Here is a 24,500-nt window from a genome sequence, read left to right as displayed (position 1 = left end):
GCCTGCAGGTTTTTAAATGCTCTGCAGCACTTAAGATCTGTTTATGGAGGGGCTTAGCCTCCTGGAGCTTACATCTGCTTTTTCTACAACAGTCTTTATCTAGTAGGTAGGATATTCTTATACCTACGGATACTCTGCTGTATTGGGTATCCCTAATATAACCTAATTCAGATCAGAACCCCTTCCTTTACCTGCCATAAAACTGTTCCATTGTAAGTAACATGTCATAGTGATATTCTGGGTTCTCAGAAATTAGTTATCTCAAGGCCAGAGACCATTAAGTCCTAAAAGTTTTATTTTCCTTTGCCAGTGAGATTTACCACAGGAAATGTGATTCAAATTCTTAAGGTGGAGAAACAGGGTCATGGAATATGAGTGCAGATGTGCTTGGTCAGGGTTTGTCAGAAACAGGTGTCTGGCCTCTAATTAAAGGGATGACCCAAGCTTAGATGTCAGCTGAGAAGTGGCACTTTCTCAAACAGGGTAGTCTCATTGGTCTCCTGAAGTCTTGAGCTAGTTGCCTCTCATTTCCGTTATCATTCAGAGATTCCAGTGTGTATCATACAGCAAGGCCTGCTCTAGGGACATAAACAAGATTCCACCAGGGGCATAGTGAAGATGTCCTTATTTCCATGGACTGAAAAGTAAGAAGTCAGTCTGGGGCTCAGTGAGTAGTAAAATGTTTGAGGACCTAAGTTCTATACCCAGAGCCACTGTTAAAAGGCCAGGGCCCTTGTAGTCACCATGCTGAGGAAGTAAAGATAGGTGGACCTCTGGAACTTTCTGAGCAGCAAGTCTTAAAGAACAAGGTAAATAGCTCCTAAAGAATGACACAGCACATAAAAGTATTTTCTGACTCCCCCCCACACACACATGTACCTGGACACACGTGAGCAAATGTACACACACACAATCAAGAAGTGAAGTAAATTGAGAATGAGGGACATGAAAAAAAAAATAGAGCTGCTTTTCTTTGGAGAAAACACTACATAGTTGGCAAATCAAAACATTAGTTGGAGAACCAAGCCTTGAACAGATTAGACCCTGCCTTGGTGGTTGGTGGTTCTGGGACCTCCTCTGCTTCTTCTCAGTTTTCAAATCATGGGAAAGGGAATCCAGCTGTGCCCTGTTCAGGTGTCACTGAACAGGTGGCAGGGACAATGAGCAACAAACATGGCTACCCTCCTAGAAGAATACTTTACAGGCATCAGGTGTAGAGGTCCTTTTAAGAAAAATGGAAGATTCAGAAACCAGAATGAGCTGGGCGTGGCACACATCTTTAATCCCAGCACTCAGGAAGCAGAAATTAGCTCTCTGACCTCCACACGTGCCCCATGGCACATCAGTGCCCCCCCCCCACAAAGTCTCTCTCCCATACACACTCACGCTAGTTTACAAGAGTACACAGTACAGTGGTGTCCATCAAATAACTGACTTTCTTGGTGATTTCTTATATCCTTCACATGTGTGCCATGGCACGTAAGTACCCCCTCACACAGTCACACAAGCTTACAGCAGTATGCAGTTCGATGGTAGTCGCCAAATAGCTGGCTGACTTGATAATTTCTTACAGCCTTTATGAAATTCCTCACTCTCAGATTAAGATAAACATACCGACATTAGCCAGGTATATTATGTGAGAAAGCACATTACAGATAATAAATGTAAATGTCAAGATCCCAAGTTTGTTTTTTAAAATAACTATAAATACCTGTGTACAAGTTTAAGTATGCTAATTCGAGTCTGGGAGAAACTAAATGCTGACAGTTGGTTTCTACAAAAGAGTGTGGAAAATAGGAACTGCTTTCTGCTGTATCACTGGACTTCTGTAATAAGCATGTTCTTACTTGGATTGGTTTTTTTCAAAACAGGGTTTCTCTGTGTAGCCCTGGCTGTCCTGGAACTCACTCTGTAAACTAGGCTGGCCTCAAACTCAAGAGATCCACCAGCCTTTGCCTCCCATGTGCTAGAACTAAAGGAGTGCACCACCACCTTCTGGCTTTGGTTTTTTGTTTTTTGTTGGTTTTGTTTTGGTTTTTAAGTGGGTGGTGGTGATTTTTTTTACCTGAGAAATGAAGCTCATGGGCTGTACTTTTGTGGTTATGTTTGCATTTGGGGTGAAGGAGTTGCATTTGAACTTGGCCAGCACATCTGTGGTCAGGTCACTGTGAAAAGGTGTATCACCAAATGTATTGTTCTGGAAAGAAACTGACTCACAAGTAGTTAGCTTAAAGGAACAGTGGGTGTAGGAATTGACAGCTGTCTTCAGATGTCTAACAGGCTTAAGAAAGACTATCCAATATTTCTATGACTCCCTGCTAATTAGAAGTTTGAGGCTGTATCTTTCATCTTAGTTACAAACTGGAACTTTTTTATTCACCAACACTTGTCTTAGGAAGAAACATTGAATTTGTTCACACATTAAAAATCCACCTCCTAGGTTTCCTAAGGAAACATTAAAGAAAAATGCTCAAGGTTTAAAGGGGAAAGAGAAAGAAAAGATTTAGTTCCCAAGAAGTGAGATAGAGAAAGAAGAGAGGAGAGAGGTAAAAACAGTGAGATCATTAAAACCTGTGTACATGGCCCTTCCTTGGGATACCTACTTTTAGTAATAATTTAATTTTTAGACTATCAGGTAAGGAAGACATGTATGCCATGTAATGGAACTGAACAGACATTGAGTTACCTTGATGAGCTAACATGCCATTAAGATTAACAAGAACTGTGACGAGGGCTTTGGGTGTTCACCATGGCTGCACTCTGGAAGGGCTGTAGGAAAGGCGCCAGCTGTCATCTGGGTCTGTATTACTTAGTGTATCTGGTTGTTGTGTTCTTTTAAATGAACTGTTGCATATGACGGTGCAGGTGCTGGTGAGTGACATGCTGGTGACTGACTGTGTACTTGAAAGGAGATTTGGTAGTCATAGGAGATTCAGCAGGTTCTGGCAACCCTGACAAGACAAGAAAGGATCAGAAAGCCAAAGATAAAATAAGTTTTCACTACAAGTATTGTCTTCAGAAAAATTCAGTCTCGGGAGATAAATTACCAGATAAAAATGAAGCATTGAAATTCATTTTTGTATGTAGACCATAAAATTTAATACTTTAAAAATATCTCTTATATTAGAATCCCAGTTGTAAAGTACTTAAGAATAAATTTAACAAAATATTCAGAAAAAAATTATAAAATGTTTACACACATTAAAGGAAAAAAGCTTAAGCTATTAAAGAAATAAAATCTCTGGGTTAGGAAGCTTCGTGCGTGAAGATACAGCTCTCCTCAGACTGATACACAGATTCAATGCAATTCCAATAAAAATCCCAACAGGTTTTTTTGTGGAACTTGACAAGATGATTCTAAAATTTTTATGGAGGAGAAAAAGAGTCAAGACTAGCCAAGACAATCCCGAAGAAGAAGAACAAGGTGAGGAGAACTGCCTTAGCAGACACGATGAGACCATATACAACAGTTTGATGTTGCCGCTGGGGTAGACAGACTGACCAGAGCGGCAGAATACCAAGAGCAGACCCCATGTATAAATGGAAACAGATTCATCACAGAAATGTTGCTTTCGTGGTTGCGGAAAGAATGGCTTTTACAATATATAATACTGGAATAATCGGGCAGACCTATGAGAGTACATGTAGTGGGTCATTCATTTGTCTCATAGAAAACACAAGTCCCAAATCTGTTTGACACAGAGATTAAAGTGTAAAGGACAAGATTATAAAATGTGAAAATAATATAGGAAAATATACCTGTAGTAGAAAACTATTTCTTTTCTCTTTCTTTCCTTCTTTCTTTTTTCTTCCTTCCTTTACCTTTATTCCTTTGTTTCTTTTTTCCTTCCTTCCTTTCTTTTTCCTTCCTTCTTCTCTCCCTCTCTCTCCCTCCTTCCCTCCCCCCCTTCTTTCTTTCCTTTCTTCCTTCTTTCCTTCCTTTCTTTCTGTTCTCAGACAGGATTTTTCTGGGTAGCCCTGGCTGTCCTGGAACTCACTGTATAGACCAGGTTGGCCTCAAATTCAGAGATCTGCCTAACTCTGCCTCCCAAGGGCTAGGATTAAAGGCAAGCACCACCACAGCCCAGCAGGAAAGAGTATCTTAAACCTGAAAATGTTGGTGATGTGAAAGATTGATGAATTTGACTACATGCAATACAAAAATGTTGTTGATAAGTACAGACCATAAAAGAAAATGAAAGCACGGATACAATGGGAAAAGTAAAACAATGGAGAACACACTCGGTGAGGCACTGCATAGAGGAGAAAACCCTTTTATGATGACCCTATTGGTAATATAGAAATGTAAGTTATTACTATATTTAATGTTTTTAAAGTAGAACAGGAACAAATGTGGATGAAGGTACCATATGGAACCTTCTGTTATAGCTGCTAGTGTAAATAGGCACAGTTACATTGAAAAACAGTTTCAGGCCTAGGGAGATTGCTCAGCAGTTAAGAGTACATAACCTCTTGCAAAGGACCTGAGTTCCATTCCTATGTCTTAAGTCAGACAGCTCACAACAACCTCTTACTCCAGCTCCCTGGGATCCAGTGCCATCTTTTGGCCTCTTCAGGAGCACACAAACACTGCACACTTAGACAAACATACATGTATGTGAATAAAACTAAATATTGTTTTTAAAGACCAAAGCAAAACTGTATCTTTCGTTCATTAAGAAAAAACAAATGCTGAGAGTCATAGCCAAACTTTGGGCAGAGTGCATGGAATTTTGTGAAAGAAGGGGGAGATAAAAAGACCTGGAGAGGACAGGAGATCCAAAAGAAGATCAGCAGAGTGAAAAAACAAAAAACTGGACCCTAAGGGCCCTGCAGAGACTGATATCCCAACCAAGTACCATGTATGGAAAGAACCTAAAACCCCTGCCTAGATGTAGCCCATAGACTCACTCTCCAAGTGGGTGCCCTAGTAAGGGGAGCAGGAGCTGTCTCTGGCATGAACTCAGTGGCCAGCTCTCTGATCAGCTCCCCCTGCCGGGTACAGCCTAGCCAGGCCACAGAAGAAGATGATTCAGCCAGTCCTGATGAGACCTGATAGGCTAGGGACAGATAGAAGGGGAGGAGGACCTCCCCTATCAGAGGACTAGAGGAGGGGCACAGTAGGAGGAGAGGGAGGGAGGGGGACACAGCCAGATACAAAGTGAATAAATTGTAATAAATAATATTTAAAAAAGAAAAAACAAATGCTAGTTACAAACAACAGTGTGAGTGACCTCAGGACATGTTTTAGGGTTTTTATTGCTGTGATAAAAATACCATGATCCAAGCAACTTGAGGAGGAGAGGGTTTATTTTAGTTTACACTTTCAGGTGATGTCCATCACTGAGGGAAGTCAAGGCAGGAACTCAAGTAGGGCAGGAACTTGGAGGCAGGAGCAGATGCAAAGGCCACAGAAGGGTGCTGCTTAATGGCTTACTCCTCTGTTCTTACAGAACTCAGGACCACCAGCGTAGAGATGCTATTCCAGCCACAATGGGCTGGCCCTCCCCCATCAATCACTAATTAAGAAAATGACTTACAGGTCATTGCCTACAGCTGGATCTTATGGATTCATTTTCTCAGTTGAGGTTTCCTCCTCTCAGATGACTTGTGTCAAGTTGATAAAAAACTGTCCAGCCCAAGAGCATAATGTTGAGCTAAATAAAAGAAAAGCATATTAGCACTTTATTATGCTTCCATTTTCATCACAGAATTCACTGAGCAATAATAATAGGATGCAATATATGAGATACGAATTATAACAAGATAATGATAAGCTCCAAATTTACCTGTGAAAGGAGATAGAGGAGTTCAGAAGGAGTAAAAGAATCCAGAATGAGCTTGTAATTAAAAGTGAGTAGCAGATGCACCATTAAAAAAAAAAAAATTGTTGAGACACCTAACCTTGGTTCCACTTAAGATAGATGAAATGGTCCTTGATGCTACCTAGTGTTTCTAGAGAATTTAATGTCTTCTAGCCTTTCAGTTCTGTTGCTCCCTCCAGGAGTTACGCTGTTTCTCAGTAAAAACTAAAGCAGTATAAGGCCCCCTTTGTTTTTTTCCCTGACATAGGCAGAACAAGCCCTATTTTCTCCTGTTTTTTCCTGATCTTCCCTGGTGATCCTGATAGAACTATGAGGTAGCTATTACTCATTTCTTACCCTTCTGTTTAAAAGATTGTGTTCTGTGGGGCTAGGCCTACAGCCCAGTTGGGCTTTGCATACAGAGCCCTGGGATCAATCCCCAACACCACAAAAAAATGGGGCATGGTGGCACATTCCTTTAATCTCAGCACTCTAGAGGTAGAGGCAGGAAGATCATAAATTCAAGGTCATCTTCAGTTGCATAGCAAGTTCTGGGCCAGCTTGGGCTAGTAAAGTAATCTTGCTCTCTCACTTCCTCTGCTCTACATCACTTAAGAAAAGAAATTTGCAGGAATCTTAGAAAAGGGTTAGTCTAAGAACTAAAAAAGCTGGCATTTCACCTGTCCTTGTGCCAGCATGGAAACCTAGCCTAGATAAAAGAAGATGCAGAGTGAATGAATTAGTAAATTTCAGGATTAGCTATATTCCCAGTTTTATATACAAGAGTCAGCAGGAAGAAAAGAAAAACAGTAAAAAATTTTTACCATCCTGTGCCGATAGCACAGAGTCAAAGAGAATTGCCTGTGAAATAACGTGCAGAATCTCTGGAGTTTAAACTCTGAAATCTCTCGAGTCAGGTAGGAGTAGGCTGATTGCCCTCATCTTTAGATTTACAGTGTAATTTGTACTGCTGTCATGCAAGTCCCAGGAAGTAGCCTTGTTCCCTCTTTAAAGCACCTTGCATCTGATAAAATTAATTGCCCCAAAGCTGACATTTCTTTCATTTAGTTATTTTATTTCCAAAATCAGAAGTGTGAGAACTCTCCTTCATTCCTTTTTCTCTCCCCAGTCTATTTCACTTCCTCCCATCTCCAGCTGCCGTGATTCCAACTCCAGAATATCTCAGGTGCATCCACTTCCTTATATTGTTATGTCATAGCCACTGTTCTGTTGCTGTGAAGAGACACCATGACCAAGGCAACTCTTAGGAAAGAAAGTATTGGGGGCCTGTTTGCAGTTTCAGAGGTTTAGTCTATTGTCATGCTAGTGGAAAGCATGGCAGCACACAGGCAGGCACTAGAGCAAAGACCTACATCCTGACCCATTGTCTGGGAGAGGGAGCCTGGGCCTGGACCTGGGCCTGGCTTGAGCTTTTGAAACCTCAGAATCCATCCCCAGTGACACACTTCCCCCAACAAAGGCCACACCTCCTAATCCTTTCAAATAATACTGCTTCTTGATTACTAAGCATTCAAATATAAGTCTGTGAGGGCCATTCTCATTCAGACCACCCCATCATCTTACCTATATCTATTCCATGCTTTCTTACCTCTCTTCAGTCTTATTTTACAAATAGCAACCAGAAGTATTCTTTATCATATAAACTAGTCTCATTTTTAAGACCCGCAATGAGTTTACTCATATACTTAGGATTCAAACTCCTGTCTTAAGGATCTACATGAAAATGAATAGTCTCATCTTGCCAAGGTCTTCCCACTTCTTGCCATCCCTCTCCCTCCTGCCGTCTCACCCAGCCTATTTTGTATTATACTTATTGACTTTTCAGGTCTTTGTATAGGAGAACCTTCTCCTACCTCTGGATCTTCCCAGGTACTATTATTTGTTACTGAAATAGTATCTCCTACCTCATCCTTCTGCATAGACATCTACCTTTGATCTAAATTTTGTTCTTTCTGATATCTTTTTTAAATCATCTATTTTTATTTTATGTACATTGGTGTTCTACGTGTGTGCGTGTGTGCACACCTGAGATTACCTGGAACAGGAGTTACAGACAGTTGTAAGCTGCCATATGGGTGCTGGGAATTGAATCCAGGTCCTCTGGAAGAGCAGCCGGTGCTGTTAACCCCTGAGCCATCCCTCCAGCCTCAAAACTTACTCTTTTTAATTTAATGTAATTGGTGCTTTGACTGCATGTATGCCTGTATAAGGGTGTTGGGTCCCCAGGAAATGGAGTTGCAGACAGCTGTGAGCTGCCATGTGGGTGCTGGGAATTGAGCCCAGGTCCTCTAGAAGAGTTGTCAGTGCTCTTAACCCCTGAGCCATCTCTCCAGTCCTTCTGATACTTTTTAAAGTAGCATTCTGCTTTTCAGTACATATATTTTTTCACTTGTATTACTAGTTTAATGTCATCACAATTTATATTGTACACAAAGGGCAAAAACTATGTATGTCACTTAGCACTGTTTGCTATATGTGCGGCCTAATAGGCACACAACATATTACATGAAGTGTAATGTACTTCAAGGGTCCCCTGCTGCTGAAGACTATGTATGGGTTGTCTCGGGATTGGATCACTGTAAAGATAATGAAGGAAATGGGTTCACATGGGCATTTTGTTTCCTTAGAGTAAATTATCAGAAGTGAAGTTGCTAGATCAAAAAATACGGCTATTTTTAAAGATCATAAAAATGTTCGCATCACTCAATTGAACAGTGATCCAAATTAGCTAAATTAGTTGGGTTGTTTGTTTGTTTGTTTGTTTGTTTTTGCCTTTTTTGAGTATGTGCAACATATAAGAAGGAAATAGTTCAAATAAAATTCATTTCTTGGAGCCAGGTGGTTTAATCTCTGAGTTCCAGGACAGCCAGGGCTACTCAAAGAAAAACAAAAACCCCACCTTGAAAAACAAAACCAAAAAATGTTTTTTGTCTTATTTTTGAATACTGCTTTTATACCGCATACAGCATTCTATCATTTACTCCGTATGTGGGAAGATTCTCTCGGTGTTGAAGAGGTAATGCAGGCTGAGCAAGTTAACAGAGTTACCGCAGTTCATAGAACCAGGCTGTCTCGGGTCAGGACGCTTTGTGTTTACTACCTCACCCCCTGTGCCAGCTAAGTCACAGCTGCTCCACAATCGACTGTGTCCCCTCATCCAGCTCCACTGCTTCCACCTGCACATCCATGGGAGAGTGCTGGCCACCAGTTCTTGCTTCCTTGCCATGCAATGCTAAAAGCTGGGTGCTTGTCTCTGACAGACCCCTAAAGAAGCCCTGAAGCAGCTGACTGTCCAGAGTAGTGCACTCTTGAGTTTCAGCTTGTCTTTGCATGAAGTAAATCAATGACCCATTTTTTCCAGTTATAGTCCCCACTCCCAGTTTACAGGAGTAGCCCATTTTGGTCACACATTGTAATAGTCCCCTGCCTAAATAATAATCATAAAAAGCAAGTAATTCCCCCCCCCCATGGATTCTTGGTATCAAATTCTCTCTTCCTCCTTCCCTGTGACAGGGTTTCTCTGTATAGCCTTGGCTGTCCTGGACTCACTTTGTAGACCAGGCTGGCCTCAAACTCACAGATTTTGCTGCCTCTGCCTCCCAAGTGCTGGGAATACAGGTGTGTGCCACCACACTGGGCTGGTATTGAATTCTTAAGGCTTGAAGCTATGTAAGAGAAAGGTGAATTTTCTTGGTTATGCTGTCAATATTTACCCGGGTCTGTGTTCCCCCCCTCCAGCCCTACCTCCACCGCCAATAGAACTTTACTTGCCAGATCAGGGGTTGGTAAAGCAGAATGCTTGGTGTTTATCCCTCTTGATAATTCCTTTAATTTCTCTTAACCTTTCAGGCTCTACCTGCTTGTCCTATCCAGGCCACCTGTGAGGCTGCCTCCAAGGAGGAAAACAAGGAAAAAAATCGATATGTAAACATCCTGCCCTGTGAGTGTTTGCGAGGTTTCTTGGAGTGTGATCTGAAACTACACCTCTAGATAGATTCTTTGAGGATGGAAAGAATCTTGGAGTTGGTAACAGGAGGGTAATAAGAATATGGTTCTTCCTGAAGGCTGAAAGAACATATATACCCCTCCCCCAGGGCTATCTCACAGTCAGGTAGGACGATGGATCGCAGTTTGAATTGCAGGCCTGTTTGTGGAGACCAGGCAGAAAGTAGGTTGTGTAGTTTTTTGTTTGTTTGACACACACACACACACAACTGCTTACTCAAACAATCATAAAAAGGCCTCTTTTTAGGTGTAAGCAAGAGTACAGTGAAACCACCAAACTAAACCAATCTTTGGGTAGAAAGAAAGGTTCATTGGGAAGTCAAACTGCAGAGACTGTCTCTCAGGGACAGAGAGAACAATAGAAGCAGGGAAAAGCCTTGCCAGTTTTAAGAGGAGCAGGTAGTGGCAGGAGGGGCCTTGTGAATTAGGGAACAGCCTAGGAATTAGTGGAGCAGAAAGTGGGGTATGGCCAGAAGAGCCTGGGAACCAGTGTGGGGACTTTGAATTAAGCAAGAACTACCAAGAGGTAGTGTTTGTAGTGGTCAGGTAAGGGAAGTAATGGCTTTTCTTGACAAACAGAAACCAGCTTCACAAGGTTTCTGAAGAGTGCTGAATTTAGATAGCAATCCTTCTGTAGACTCAGAGTCCAGCCTGAGCTGAGCCCAGACAATCATTTAGGACATTGTCAATAGCACTGCCATTTTGGGGGTTCACTTTAAACCTAACAATAACTTATTCCCAGAGTTAGCCACTGAAAAGCAATTGATCTCCTCTAACAGATATTTTTCTAAGTCTCTGTAGTATGGTATGAGACAAAGATATTTTGACTTCTTTGTATTTATATATTGGCTTTTTAAAAGTTTAGCATTTGTGAGCAGGAGAGATGGCTCAGCAATTAAGAGCAGCTCCTGTTCTTACAGAGGACCCAGGTTCAGTTCAGCACCCACATGGAAGCACACAACCATCTGTAACTCCAGCTCCAGGAGATCTGACACACATAATAATAAAATTTGTCTAAAAAATACTTTTAAATTCTTTTTAAATGTTAATTACCTTTATTTGTGTGTGTGTATGGCCACACAGATGCCATGGTACACATGTAGAGGTCGGAAGACAGCTTGTCTCTTTTTGCACCATGTGGCTCCTTAGATTGGCAGGCTGAGCAGTAAGCACCTTTACCATTTCAGCTATTTTCTCAGACCCTCATCCCTTTAAAATGTCTACTGTCTAGTGCATAGTAAGTATATTAGTACTTGTACATAATAGCTACCCAGGTGTGATTGGTGAAACCTGCAGTCTTATTTGTATGCATATGTGTGGTTGGATATGCATAATATTTTACATATAGTAGGTATATTGTACAGCATACATTCCTCTGACTTTAATATATATGTTGTTCAGTTTATCTGTCAAGAAACACTTTCCTTTTATCAGCTGTTTAATATTCTACATTATAGATACAGTATAATACCCTAATAATTAATAGTGGTGGTGTTTACATATTTAGGGCATTAAAACAGCAGTGAAAGCTGGCTCCCTAAGTAAGCCTAAGGACTTGAGCTCAATACTTAGAATCCACATGAATGTAGGAGAGAACCAGCTCCACAGAATTGTCCTCTGATCCCTTACGTATGCGGTGGCACATCTACCCACACATATGATACACATATCACAACTATATGTGTATAACAACAACTATAATAATAATAAAGTCAAATAATGTTGAGAGCTGATGAGATGGCTCAGTGAATAGAAACACCTTGAGTTCAGTTTATAGTAGAAGGGGAAAACCAACTCATGAAAATTATCCTCTGACCTACATGTACACACACATACACATACAGTGGCATGGGCCCACCTGCGCTCACACATGCCATATGCAAGCATACACACACACATATACAGTGATATTAAATTACAATTTTTTGAGACAGGATTTCTTTATGTAGCTGTGGCCATCCTGAAACTGTAGACAAGGCTAGCCTCAGACTCAGAGCTCTGCCTCCACTGCCTCATGGGTGCTATGACTAACAAACAGTTTTAAAGGGCAGGTGTTGGGGGCAGCAAGGAGGCCCAGGTAGAGGCGCTTACTGCCAAGGCTAGTGACCTGAGTGCAGTCCCCAGAGCCCACATCGTGGAAGGAGGGACTTGGCTCTCTTACCTCATCTGCTGAGCTCCACAAGGACAGACACACACAAAGTAAATGTTAAAAAAGGCTTTCTGCAATCCAAAGGCTAGGTGCAGTGATTTACTTCTGTGAACCTAGCACATGGGCGGCTGAAGCAGGAGGATTGCTGTGGGTTCAAGACAGTCTATGTTACAATGGGAGTTCTGGGTTAGCCTGAGCTCAATGTAAGACTATTAAAAAAAAAAACAAACCTAGAATGCCATGTCTCAGTCACATAGACACAGGTGTTTGAGCTGATCTGCTTCAGGGACAGTGAGAAACAAAATTGGATATACTGAAATGTGAACTTCTTGGGTCTTTTCCAGATGACCATTCCAGAGTGCACCTGACACCTGTTGAAGGGGTTCCAGATTCTGATTACATCAATGCTTCATTCATTAATGTAAGGACCCTGTGCTCGTTTCACTTCTACCATGACATGCCGTTGGCTGCCATGTATTCATTCCTTCCGAGCCGTTTTGAGAGATTATCACTGCAAGCTTTTCCTAACACATGTGATTTTTTTTTCAGGCAGCTAAATCTTTTTTTTTTTTTAATATTGGGTAACTTAAAATATATTTTTCTTTATTCTTTCATCATTCCCAACAGTTTCCAGTGCGGAAACCTGAATCTAGATGTATATTTATATAAGCCCTTTTTTGAGCATTTTTAAGTACTATAAACAAAAGCAGGCCTTACCCTCAGTAGTAAAATAAGGGAGAACAAGACAAGAAAAGCTGTCTCAAGTAAGTCTGGTTAATGTGTCCACTGTGAGTCAAGGCCTGGAGGAAGGGAACTGACTGGTCCCGAACACCCTGGAGTGGTACAGACAACAGTAAATGAGGTCCACATTCTGGTCCACACAAGTTACCTCACCTTCTGATGGTCATAGGACTACATGAAACAAAGCCACTGACTGGAGACTCCAGTCCAGACTGGGAGGAGCTAACGTCTCACTGTCTCTAGATGCCCGAGAGCGTGTAGAAAGGCTTTCAACATGTTTCTACTGTAGGAGTGTAAATTCTGCCTACATCACCAGGTGGGACTCAGGTTTCAGAGCCGAGAGGGAAGGAAGAAGCTAAGGAGCCACAGCCATCCCTCCCTTAGTAATTTTTCCTTACGTTCTGCTTTACTGATGAGGTGATGCTGCTGTGTCACTGTGGGCATCTTTCCTGGAAGTAACTAACCCACTCCTAGCAAAAATAACATAGGAAACACTCTAAGTCTGGCTTCCACATCTATGTGTATATTTGTGTTTATTTTTCAAGCTCTTTGTGTCCCAGTGAGAATTTAACAGAGGCTTTTCATGAAGTCAGGAAGGAGTGCAGTGTATTTAACATACTCTTTTTTTATGTGGGAGGGCGGGGGGACTTGAGACAGGGTTTCTCTGTGTAGCCTTGGGTGTCCTGGACTCACAGACTTATAGACCAGGCTGGCCTTGAACTCACAGAGATCTGCCTTCCCAAGTGCTGGGATTAAAGGTGTGCACCACCACACCTGGCTGTTTAACGTGTTTCTTAAGAGCCTTTCAGTCTTAATTACAAGTTTAGAGCTGAAGCAGTTGAGTACTCTGAATTAAGGCTTTCTTTGGATTTTCATGTTGTAATGACAATTAAAAACATTTCTTTTTAAAAAAATATTTATATGTATACAATGTTTTGCCTGCATGCCAGAAGAAGCCATCAGATCCCAGTATAGATAGTTGTGAGCCACCATGTGGTTGCTGGGAATTGGACTCAGAACCTCTGGAAGAGCAGCCAGTGCTCTGAACCACTGAGCCATCTCTCCAGCCCCTAAAAACATTTCTGAAGCCTAAGTTCCTCTTCTCAAAAGAAAGTTTTAAGAAGCCTTTATTTATTGCTTACTTTAAATGCTTTCTTCTCTGCTACGAAGCAACTCTATTCTGCCCTAGTTTGAACTAGACTGGGAAATGACTTCTCAGATTTAGGTCCTTTCTTTGATTTCACCACTACTGTGGTATGGCCTAGTGTCCCAGCAAAACTGCTTCCCATTGCCCATCTTACTGCTGTCTGCACAGGGAGAAAAGAAAGTCCCTCTGGTCCAAGTCTCAGAGGTTCCTTATCTATTTGAATGGCATCCCCAGTCTCCTTTGTTTCTTGTCTCCCACTGGCTAATGGAGAAGCTCATTGTCAAGCCTGGCTGTTTCTGAAGCATTTTTACACCTGAGAAGCATCCTCAAGAACAAATGCTTTGTCCTTCCCCATTGCAGCCCAGCTGCACCCCTGGAACCACATTATATGCTCTGCCTTGGAAGTCCTTCCTTCACCCTGCTAACATGAAAACCCACATTGTTGGCTCCTGGTGAAGCATCGACAGTCAGACCAGGAAGTAGTCTCTGGGTACTCCCCCCCCCCCCAATATTCACTCATAAGTCACGAAGACGACCTAGACTGTTTGAACTTCGTCATCTGTGATTCTTCTCTCCAGAACTAATCCTCTGGGCTTTCTGTAATGGAAGTTCTTACAAATTGCCCAGACCAGTTTACAGGGGAGGCTTTGTTAACCGAGAGGCAGACTGGAAAGTATCATTCCTGCCAACTTCTGGTTTTCATTTTCTTTTTCACCCCTTTCCACCCAGGGCTACCAAGAAAAGAACAAATTCATTGCTGCACAAGGTAATGACAATTTTTTATTCTTGGGCTAAACCATGATCCCTTAGTGGGTTGGAGGCAGGGGATTTTGCCCAAATACTAAATGAAATAATGAAAGTACAGTAGCTTTTTTCGAATTATTATCACCTAAAAGAAATGTAGGGAACTGTGAAAATGGCTCAGTTCGTAAAGTGGTTACTGCATGGACATGACAACCTGAGTTTAGATTTCTAGCACCCTCATTAAAAGGCATGACAGCACCTATCTGATTCCACTGCTGGAGAGGCAGAGACTGAAAGGTCTTAGAGACTCACTGGCTAGCCAGTCTACCTAGTTAACAAGCTCTAGGATAATGAGACAGTGTCTTCAAACAAATAAGGTGAAGAGCAATTGAGGAAACCCTAATTTGACTTCTTCCCCCATAGGCAAACATGTGCACCTCTGTAGAAATATGAACATGTGCACAAACACACACGAGCATGTGCATACAAACTTTCATACACAAGAAAGAAGGAAATATAATACATCTTACAGGTTTGCAGCCAATGAGGTTTATCTTGATGACTTTTTTAAAAGTCCCCTGGAGGACTGGAGAGATGCCTCTGAGGTTAAGAGCACTGGCTGTTCTTCTAAAGGTCTTGAGTTGAATTCCCAGCAAATACATGGGGGCTTACAACCATCTATAATGAGATCTGGTGCCCCCTTCTAGCCTGCAGGCACACATGTAGATACGTGTAGGCAGAACACTATATACATAATAAATAAATCTTAAAAAAAAAGACACTGGCAAAAATAAATAAATGGATGGATGGATAGATAGATAGATAGATAGATAGATAGATAGATAGATAGATAGAATAAAATGTCCCTTGGAGCTGGAGAGCACTGGCTACTTATATAGGCTGACAACATAACTGCTCTATGGTATGGTTAAGGGGAAGGTTTTTATTGTAGATTTGAGAGAGAAACCATCTAGAGGCAAATGGAAGAGTCAGAACAGAGAGAAAGAAGTAGACTGAATGTGGCCAGCAGGCTTGACCTGCCCATGAGATATACAGACAGAGCAGAGAGATAAAGAAAAGGGGGAGGGGAAGAAGGGAGAGAGGGGGCAGAAATAGAACACTAGAGAATAGTCAAAATAGCAAGGTTAGAACGAGAATGAGTAGTTAGGGGAGGGAAGCCTGTGAGCTGGAGTCTGGGGGGACACATGAGAAGGACTGGGATGGACTTTGAAACTTGTAACAGGTACTTGTGATACTGAGGGAGCCTGGGCCAGCATGTACTTTGTTATACTAATAGGTACCACAGGTAGCCATTTGTCCCTTCTACCAGTGATAAAGAAAAAATGACTCCCTAAAGAATACTGGCTTTTATCTAACAGCCAGAAATCCTCCTGTAGTCCAGGTTAAGCTCATTTCTGGATAGCTGGACATTGAGGAATTGAAACCTCCTTTGGATCTAACACTGTTCTTCCAGAGGACCTGGGTTTAATTCCCAGCACCTACATGGTAGCTCACAGTCATCTGTAACTCCTCACAGGGGCACTGAGGCTGTATGCAAGGAGTGCAGTAAAGAAACTACCAAGATGGCCACAACATGGTTAGGGGGAGGGTTTTATTGAGGATAAAAGAAAGAGAACATCCAGAGCAGAGAAGAAAAGAAGCAGACTGCCGTGGCCAGCAGTGAAACACTTCCCCAAAGCTCTTTAAACCTTTGCCATGTCTGTTTCTAATTTTCTTTCTTTTCCTATGCTATTCTTTTTCCTTTGTTTTGTTTTTTGAGACAGGGTCTAGCTATGTATCTCTGGCTGGTCTGGATTTTGCTTTGTAGAACAGGCTGGCCTCAAACTCACAAACTCACAGAGATCCGTCTACCTCCCAGCTGCCGGGATTAGAGACATGCTAATCTTTTTTTTTTTTTTTTTTTTTTTTTTAAGACAGGGAATTCTCTGTAGACCAGGCTAGCCTCAAACTCACAGAGATTAGCCTACTGCTGCCTCACAACTGCTGGGATTAAAGGTGTGTGCCAGCACCCACCTCACTCTGGTGGGCGAATTTTAAGACTATTTTACTTTGTTCCAGACATGTAGCTGAGTGGTTGATGAGTATTTGCTTAGCACATATTGATATAATTGTAGGTTCTCAATGGTGGAATATTTGCCCAGCACAGATGACATAGACCAATAATACATTTATTATTCTTCTGTTTAATACACATAATCTTTTTTATATGTCATGTTATGTATTTAGTATGGAGCGAGACAAAATATGTTATTTTGTTATGTAGATATTTTATCATTAATATAAAATGTGTTTTATTGGGCTGGAGAGATGGCTCAGAGGTTAAGAGCATTGGCTGCTCTTCCAGAGGTCCTGAGTTCAACTCCCAGCAACCACATGGTAGCTCACAACCATAAAGAGATCTGGTGCCCTCTTCTGGCATGCGGATGTACATGCAGATAGAACACTGTATACATAATAAATAAAATATTTTAAAAAAAATAAAATAAAATGTGTTTTATTAACACAAGTGAAAATGCATAATATAATGTCATTTTGCAGTTTTTTTTTTTCTTTTCTGAGATGAAGTCTTGGTTTTTAGTCATCTAGTTTTCTATAGAAAATGCTACTGGTTTTCCTTTTAAACCCTTAAAAAAAAAAAAGAAAAGAAAAACACTTTACTGTGGTGTGTATCCTTTCATCACCCTCACATAAATTAGATTTAATTTTGTTGTTGTTGCTATTGTTGTTAGGTAGGTAGGTGGGTCCTCACTGTGTAGACCAGGCTGGCCTGGAACTCATAGGCATCCTCCTGCCTCTCATGTACTGGGGGCTCAGAGGTTAAGAGCACTGGTTGTTCTTCCAAAGGTCCTGAGTTCAATTCCCAGCAATCACATGGTGTCTCACAACCATCACATAATGAAACAATACAGACAAAACATTGTATACAAAATAAATAAATAAGTATGTTAAATAATAAAAAGCATATTTTTATTATTTAAAATAATGTCCAGCTGAGCTGAACATTTGGCTTTAAACAAAGCCAAAGACTTTGTTACAAAGTCTTGCTATGTAGGCTAGCATGGCCTCAAACTCACAGAAGTCTCTCAGACTCTGTCTCCCAAGTGATGGTTTTAAAAGCATGTGCCACCATGCTAATACGCTGACAGTTTTATTGTGGTGGGACTAGCATTGGCACAGGCGTGCTATGGAATACATGTGAAGGTCAAATAACTTTGAACGGTTTTTTCTTTCCCTCTATCACATGGGTCCCAGAAGTTGAGCTCAGTTTATCAGATTTGGCTTCAAGCACCTTTACCTACTGAGCTATCCTGCTACCTTCTGAGATTTGATTGCTTTAAGGACATTTGGGGACATTACAAAAAACCTTCAGTTCCGTAGCCGATCTGGATGGATTTCAATTGCGAAGACTTCTGTTTACCGTGTCTTGAAATTCCACTGGCTTCTCCACTGTTAAATCCCATCTTTCTCTCACTGTACACAGCTTCACTTTTGTTTAGGAACTTCTTGTAGCTTTCTGAGAAAGGCTGTATAGAAAGTAAATTTGGATTCCAGCCTGAGCTGGTCCCTCAACCTTTCTAGTGTTGATGACACTCCAGAATGTGACAGGACTACGCAAATGTTGGAGTTAGCCCTGGGCTTACTGTCTGGACTGTATGCAGTAAGCAGTCATGACTTCTAACCCTTTACCCTTAGAAAACTGTTGTGTTCTTTCCTATTTGGAGTCCTCCTGCCCACAGTCCTAATGAAGTGTCTGGTACCTAGGTGGTAGATACATGGGAAGTATTCAGTTAGCGGGTGGAGGAATAGATACAGGGTGTGTATTCCCCTGGCGATATGCAGGCACAGAATTCAAAAAGTCAGGAGTGAATATTCTCAGTTTCCTAGCCTGGTTTCCCCTCCTCTAATCTTCACTTTTGGCTACTTTAGGACCAAAAGAAGAAACAGTGAATGATTTCTGGAGAATGATCTGGGAACAAAACACAGCTACTATCGTCATGGTGACTAACCTGAAGGAGAGAAAGGAGGTAAGTTGAAAATTTAGAAGCACAACCCTGATGTAGACATACCCGGTAGAGGGTACTCCACTAGACCTTGAACCTAGCTGCCTTCTTTTTGCAGTTACTCTGCTCATAGATCATCCAGATAAGCTAATGTGTCTCTTCCGGTAGCCTCGATATCTCAGATGAATCTCAGGGTAGAGGGCAGAGGTATCCATGGCACATTGCTGTGTCTGGTATTAAGATAGCTCATTCTGGTTCCAAAGTAACCACAAAGGAAGTCATGGGCTATTAGCTAGAAAAGACTAGGGGCTTTTGGTTCTCTGGTTCCTCGTTCCCTCGTTTCCGGCAGCACCTCCTAAAGCCTGAGTATATCCCCAAGCTGATAGAAGAACCATATGAACCAGCAGAGCCCCTAATACACGTGTAGCTCTATAGGTGAAGCTGAATACAGTGAAACTGAAGCCTCACCAAGTCCTGCAGGCAGCTTCAAACAGCTCCTTTTTCTTGTGGCCTGGCCAGATCTGTAGCTAGGCCATAGCCAGTACCAAACTGGGTTGTCTTAGTCACTCTTCTATTGCTGTGAAGAGACACCATGACCAAGGCTACTCTTAGAAAAGAAAGCACTTTTTTTAAACTTTATTTTATGTGCATTGGTGTTTTTGCCTGCATGTATGTCTTATGTGAGATCATCAGATCTTGAAGTTACAGACAGTTGTAAGCTGCCATATGGATACTGGGATTTGAACTGGGGTCCTCTGGAAGAGCAGTCAGTGCCCTTAACCACTGATGCATCTCTCCAGCCCCAAGAAAGCATTTTTATTGGAACTTGTTTACAATTTCAGAAGTTTAGTCCATTATCATTATAGTGGGGAGCATAGCAATACACAGGCAGACTTATTTCTGGAGAAGTAACTAAGAGTTCTACAACTGGAACTTCTGGCAGCAGAAAGAGAGAGCCACTGGGCCACACTTGGGCTTTTGAAACCTCAAAGCCCACCCCTAATGCCACTTCCTCTACAAGACCACACCTACCCCTCAAAATGCCACACCTCTTAATCCTTCTTAAAATAGTGCCACTCCCTGAAGACTAAGCATTCAAATATATGAGCCTATGGGGGGCATTCTTACTCAAATCACTACACTGGGTCATAGATCAACCCACAGAGATCAACCTTCATTCATGACAGTCTTTCTCAAGGATGGCCTGGATCACTGTGTGTGTGGTTTTGGGGTTTTTGTTTTGTTTTGTTTTGGGGGGAGGTATCATTCAGCACCCCCATAGTGCTTAGAAGGTTAGTTTGGGACTGGGTTTAGGTTAATGTGCTCTAAACAGACCTCTAGCTCCTGGAAGCTGTTCAGGCCTCAGTCAACAGGAAGACCTTGTGTTGTCAACAAGCCACTACTCTGTATGGGTGCACTGCAGTAGCTCTGTCACAGCACTGCCAGTCCCTCCTTCACACAGGTCTGCATGTGACCTGGGAAATTGGGAAGTGCAGATCTTGCTGGTAAAACAGTTTCCATTTGCCTTGAGTTGAGGGGTAGGAGTAGAAATGATAAAAAGGTCTGTCACTGAGGCTGGGTACAGTTGAAGAGAAAGTAAGTTACAGTTACTAAATGTTTAGCTGATGACAGAGGAAAGGGTAGATGACCAGGAGATCTAGGCTTTGTGGGTTGTTTTCTGTTTCTCTCTTTCTCCCAGTTCCTTTATATCTGCCTTGACAGTCTTGAATGAGGGACATGTGTCTTGTTTTCTTTATAGTGTAAATGTGCCCAGTACTGGCCAGACCAGGGCTGCTGGACCTATGGGAATGTCCGTGTGTCTGTTGAGGACGTGACTGTTCTGGTGGACTACACAGTACGGAAATTCTGCATTCAGCAGGTATAGTCTTCTGCCTCCTTTACAGGCATTTGTGTCGCATCTGCTGACCCTTATGAGGGTGGGAAGGCCTGGGCTGCCCTCTTCTTATTCAGGGTGTCAGGAACTGCATAGTATACAGTCTTTGTGGATTCTGAAACCAGGAATCTGACCTCCAGGAACTTGTCAGAGCTAAGTAAGCAGTGTTTTTATGACTAGGAGGAAAAGGACATGTTGAGGTGACGTTTGATTGCCTTGAATCTGACCAGACCTTGTAAAGAGGGGCTTCAGGAGGAGGGGCAGTCTTCAGGGTGTTGTGTTCACCTCTCTAAGGGTTCTAACACCAAGGATATAGTGAGACTATTGTAAGCTTTCCAGAGTGATCCTGGAGGCCTGAGCTGGAGTTGGGGGCTGGAGCACTATGGAAAGAGAACTTAAAAAGAATCAGGAGGCAGCCAGGCACGGTGGCACACGCCTGTAATCCCAGCACTTAGGAAGGCAAAGACAGATCTCTGTGAGTTCAAGGCCAGCCTGGTCTACAAAGCGAGTCCATGATAGCCGAGGCTACACAGAGAAACCCTATCTCAAAAAAAAAAAAAGGAAGCAGGAAGCCTGCTGGTTGTGGTAGTGCACACCTTTAGTCCCAGCCTGGTCTACAAAGTGAAATCAGGAGCTCTGCATTGTGTTTTCTGTAATAATTCTTGGGCTTAGATAAGGTCATTTAAGTTCTCTGAGTTTCACCTTCTTTTGTAGACCAAGAATAATAGTAACAGAGCAGCCTAATGTGTAGGGAGGACTCTCTGTCTGCGATTAGTGCCCCTCTGGGTGCCCCCTCATTCTTCCATCATCCTGACAACCCTGTTGTTACACCTTCCCTACCAACAAACAGAATATCCTCACTTCACAGGTGGGCGACGTGACCAACAGAAAACCACAGCGCCTCATCACTCAGTTCCATTTTACCAGCTGGCCAGACTTTGGGGTGCCTTTCACCCCAATTGGCATGCTCAAGTTCCTCAAGAAGGTGAAAGCCTGTAACCCTCAGTATGCAGGGGCCATCGTGGTCCACTGCAGGTCAGTGTGGCCTGACCCTCGCCCGCTTTCTGCCCTGTTTGCCAGAGTAAGGGATCAGCTCAGGGACCCTGACCAAAGAGGCTGACACAGAAGAAATGCATAGCTGGGACCCCAGGGAGCAGCCAGAGACAATGTTCAAGTTGAGTCTGGGTGGAGAATATGACTTGTGGAAAGGGGAGTTAGGCAGCTCACTCTGTTCTAACTTAGCTGTGAAGGGAGACTTGAGCCAGAGGCACTTCTAGAAGCAGGATTTGCAGCTAGTAAAGAATTGGGGTACCGGTTCCCATTATTTTCAGTATATACCCCTGACAATGCATGAGATAAAAATCTGCTTTTATATTATATTTATTGGGGTTAGGAGGACAGCCCTCCAAGATTAGGAGAGAGAGGCTCCACAGTGAAGCCAAGCAAACTGGATCAGCTGCTGGCTCAGTTTTCTTGCTAGCCTGAGACCCTTAAGTATCAGGGACCCAGGCCCTGATAGCATCTACTGTGTTCCTAGCACAGAAGATTGTTGATGCTAGGGCAGTGTTCTGCCCACTGGAAATTAGAATTTAGCTGTCTGGAGAAAGCCTGAGGCTGTGCCACCTCCCTCGTCTGCTCCCACAAGCTATACCTGGCATGCGCTAACCCCTTGCTCTCTGGCTACAGTGCAGGTGTAGGGCGCACTGGCACATTTGTTGTCATCGATGCCATGCTGGACATGATGCATTCAGAACGGAAAGTGGATGTCTATGGTTTTGTAAGCCGGATCCGGGCCCAGCGCTGCCAGATGGTACAGACAGACGTGAGTGATCTGTGGGTGAGACAAGGGAAGGGCTTTCTAATGCCAGGACATCTGCCTACTCTGAAGACTCCAGTTCATTGCACATGAACATCACACAGTGTGTGTACGTGCACACGCGTGTCCACACATGTAATAGAGAATGCATGTGTTGGTCAGAGGACAAATACAAGCTAATTCTCTTCTTTCTGCTGTGCTTGTAAAGAAGCTAAGCATTTGGGGCTAGAGATGTGGCTCAGAAGTTAAGAGCACCCAGCATCCACATGGAGGCTAACAACTATTTGTAACACCAATTCCAGAAGATACAACACCTTCTTCTGGCCTCTCTGGGCACTAGGCATGCACATGGTACTTATACATACGTGAAACAAGACACTCAACACATAAGATAAATAAAATCTTTTTTAAAAGAAAGAACACATAAAGGAGGTTGTAGCTTTATGGCTGGGGGAAACATGAAGGAAGCTGACATTCTCATTGGCCCTTACGGATACTGGAATAGTTTTTAATGAATGCAAGCATGCCGGAGCCCTCAGTCACGATGCAGCCAAGTCCAAGAGCAGCAGTGAGATGGACTCTGTCACAGATCTGGGATGGAAGCAGGCTAGAGTCTAAGACTTGCAGACTTTTACAGCTTTTGTGTGTGTCCTGTTTCTGACAAACACCTCAGACTGGAATCTAGCAGGTCAGGACTCTGTCTCCCAACCTGAGCTCTCCCAGGGGAACGCGTGTGTTTCAAGTCCTACTTCACTGTAATGGGTCAGTATGCATGAATAACTATTCCTGCCCGAATCAAAGGAAAAGCAGACTGAATAAAGATGGCACTCGGAGTGATTTGGTCCCATCAGGGCCATGCTGTTCGTAACTGAGACCTCTCTGTGATTCACATTCCAGATGCAATACGTCTTCATATACCAGGCCCTTCTGGAGCATTATCTGTATGGGGATACAGAACTGGAAGTGACTTCCCTGGAAACCCACCTGCAAAAAATTTATAACAAGATCCCAGGGACTAGCAACAATGGATTAGAAGAGGAGTTCAAGGTGAGTTGAAGCTGCATAACCTCCAGACACACAGTCTAGAAAAAAAATGCTAAATCTATGTGTTGCCATGGGCAGTGGTAATTGAGTATGTCCTGAATGTTAAAACTATTTGTATTGTTTTTATGGAAAATGGATAGAAAACAGTGATTATTTAAGACTCTCAGCACTCTTAGATAATTATAATGTACAGCAATATAAAGGTCAGATAAAAAATTGTTTGGGTTCTGCAGTCCATATACTTAATACTACCATTGTAACACAAAAGCAACCTGAGACAAGTCAACAATTGAGATTGCTGTTACTTCAAGGTAATAGGCAATATTTGGCCTATGACCCTTAGATTGCTGACCATTACTGCATGCTATCAGACAGTGACTCAACACTTAGGGCCTGTGACTATGGGTTTAACTCAGTGATAGAATGTATGCATAGCGTGTGGCTATGAATTCAATCCCCAGCAACCCCCTCCCCCAAAAAAGTAAATAAATAAAACCCTATGTCACATTCCTCATCAAGAAGTACTTACTCCTAGAAGCTGGGCATGGTAGTTCACTCCTTTAATTCCAGCATAGACAAGGGAATCTCTGAGAATTTGAGCCAGTATGGTAAACATAGCAAGCTCTAGGACAGCCAGAACCACATAGAGAGACCCTGTCTAAAAAAAACAAAGAAACAAATAAAGCCTGGCATGGCGATGCACACCTGTAATCCTGGCACTCGGGGAGGCAGAAGCAGGGAGATCTCTGAGTTGGAGGTCAGCCTGGTCTACAAAGTGAATCCAGGACAGTCAAGCCTACACAGAGAAACCCTGTCTCGAAAAACCAAAACAAACAAACAAATGAAGAAGTGCTCAAGCCTAAACTGGGCCTGGGACTGCAAGCCTATAAATTGCAGGCATTTGGGAGGCTGAGGCAGGAGGATTACAGGACTCTATATCAAATTTTTAAAAATGGAATGGAGCTACATATGGTGGCTTTAATCCCAGCACTCGGGAGGCCAAGGCAGACAGATTACTGGTTTGAGGCCAACCTGGTCTACAAAGTAAGTTCTAAGACAGGCAGGACTATGTAGAGAGACCTGTCTAAAAAGAAGAGTTAGTGTGAGTGTGCA

General features: G+C 42.6%; 1 protein-coding gene across 2 annotated transcripts in view; it reads left to right on the top strand.

Moving 5' to 3' along the window:
• Ptpra (protein tyrosine phosphatase receptor type A) overlaps positions 1–24,500 on the top strand; it is a 110,292-nt gene that overhangs the window by 74,560 nt on the left and 11,232 nt on the right. For both annotated transcript variants that reach the window (XM_060371855.1, XM_060371853.1), the window contains 8 exons: positions 9,675–9,765; positions 12,324–12,400; positions 14,597–14,633; positions 18,560–18,657; positions 20,393–20,512; positions 21,396–21,562; positions 22,214–22,349; positions 23,241–23,390. In XM_060371855.1, the coding sequence (XP_060227838.1) occupies positions 9,675–9,765; positions 12,324–12,400; positions 14,597–14,633; positions 18,560–18,657; positions 20,393–20,512; positions 21,396–21,562; positions 22,214–22,349; positions 23,241–23,390 (876 nt within the window). The remainder of the gene's footprint in view (positions 1–9,674; positions 9,766–12,323; positions 12,401–14,596; positions 14,634–18,559; positions 18,658–20,392; positions 20,513–21,395; positions 21,563–22,213; positions 22,350–23,240; positions 23,391–24,500) is intronic.

This window comes from Meriones unguiculatus, chromosome 18, assembly GCF_030254825.1.
Source record: "Meriones unguiculatus strain TT.TT164.6M chromosome 18, Bangor_MerUng_6.1, whole genome shotgun sequence".
Classification (NCBI taxonomy): domain Eukaryota; kingdom Metazoa; phylum Chordata; class Mammalia; order Rodentia; family Muridae; genus Meriones; species Meriones unguiculatus.
The sequence above is the reverse complement of the archived record's forward strand: the minus strand, read 5'-3'. Positions and strand labels throughout refer to the sequence as shown.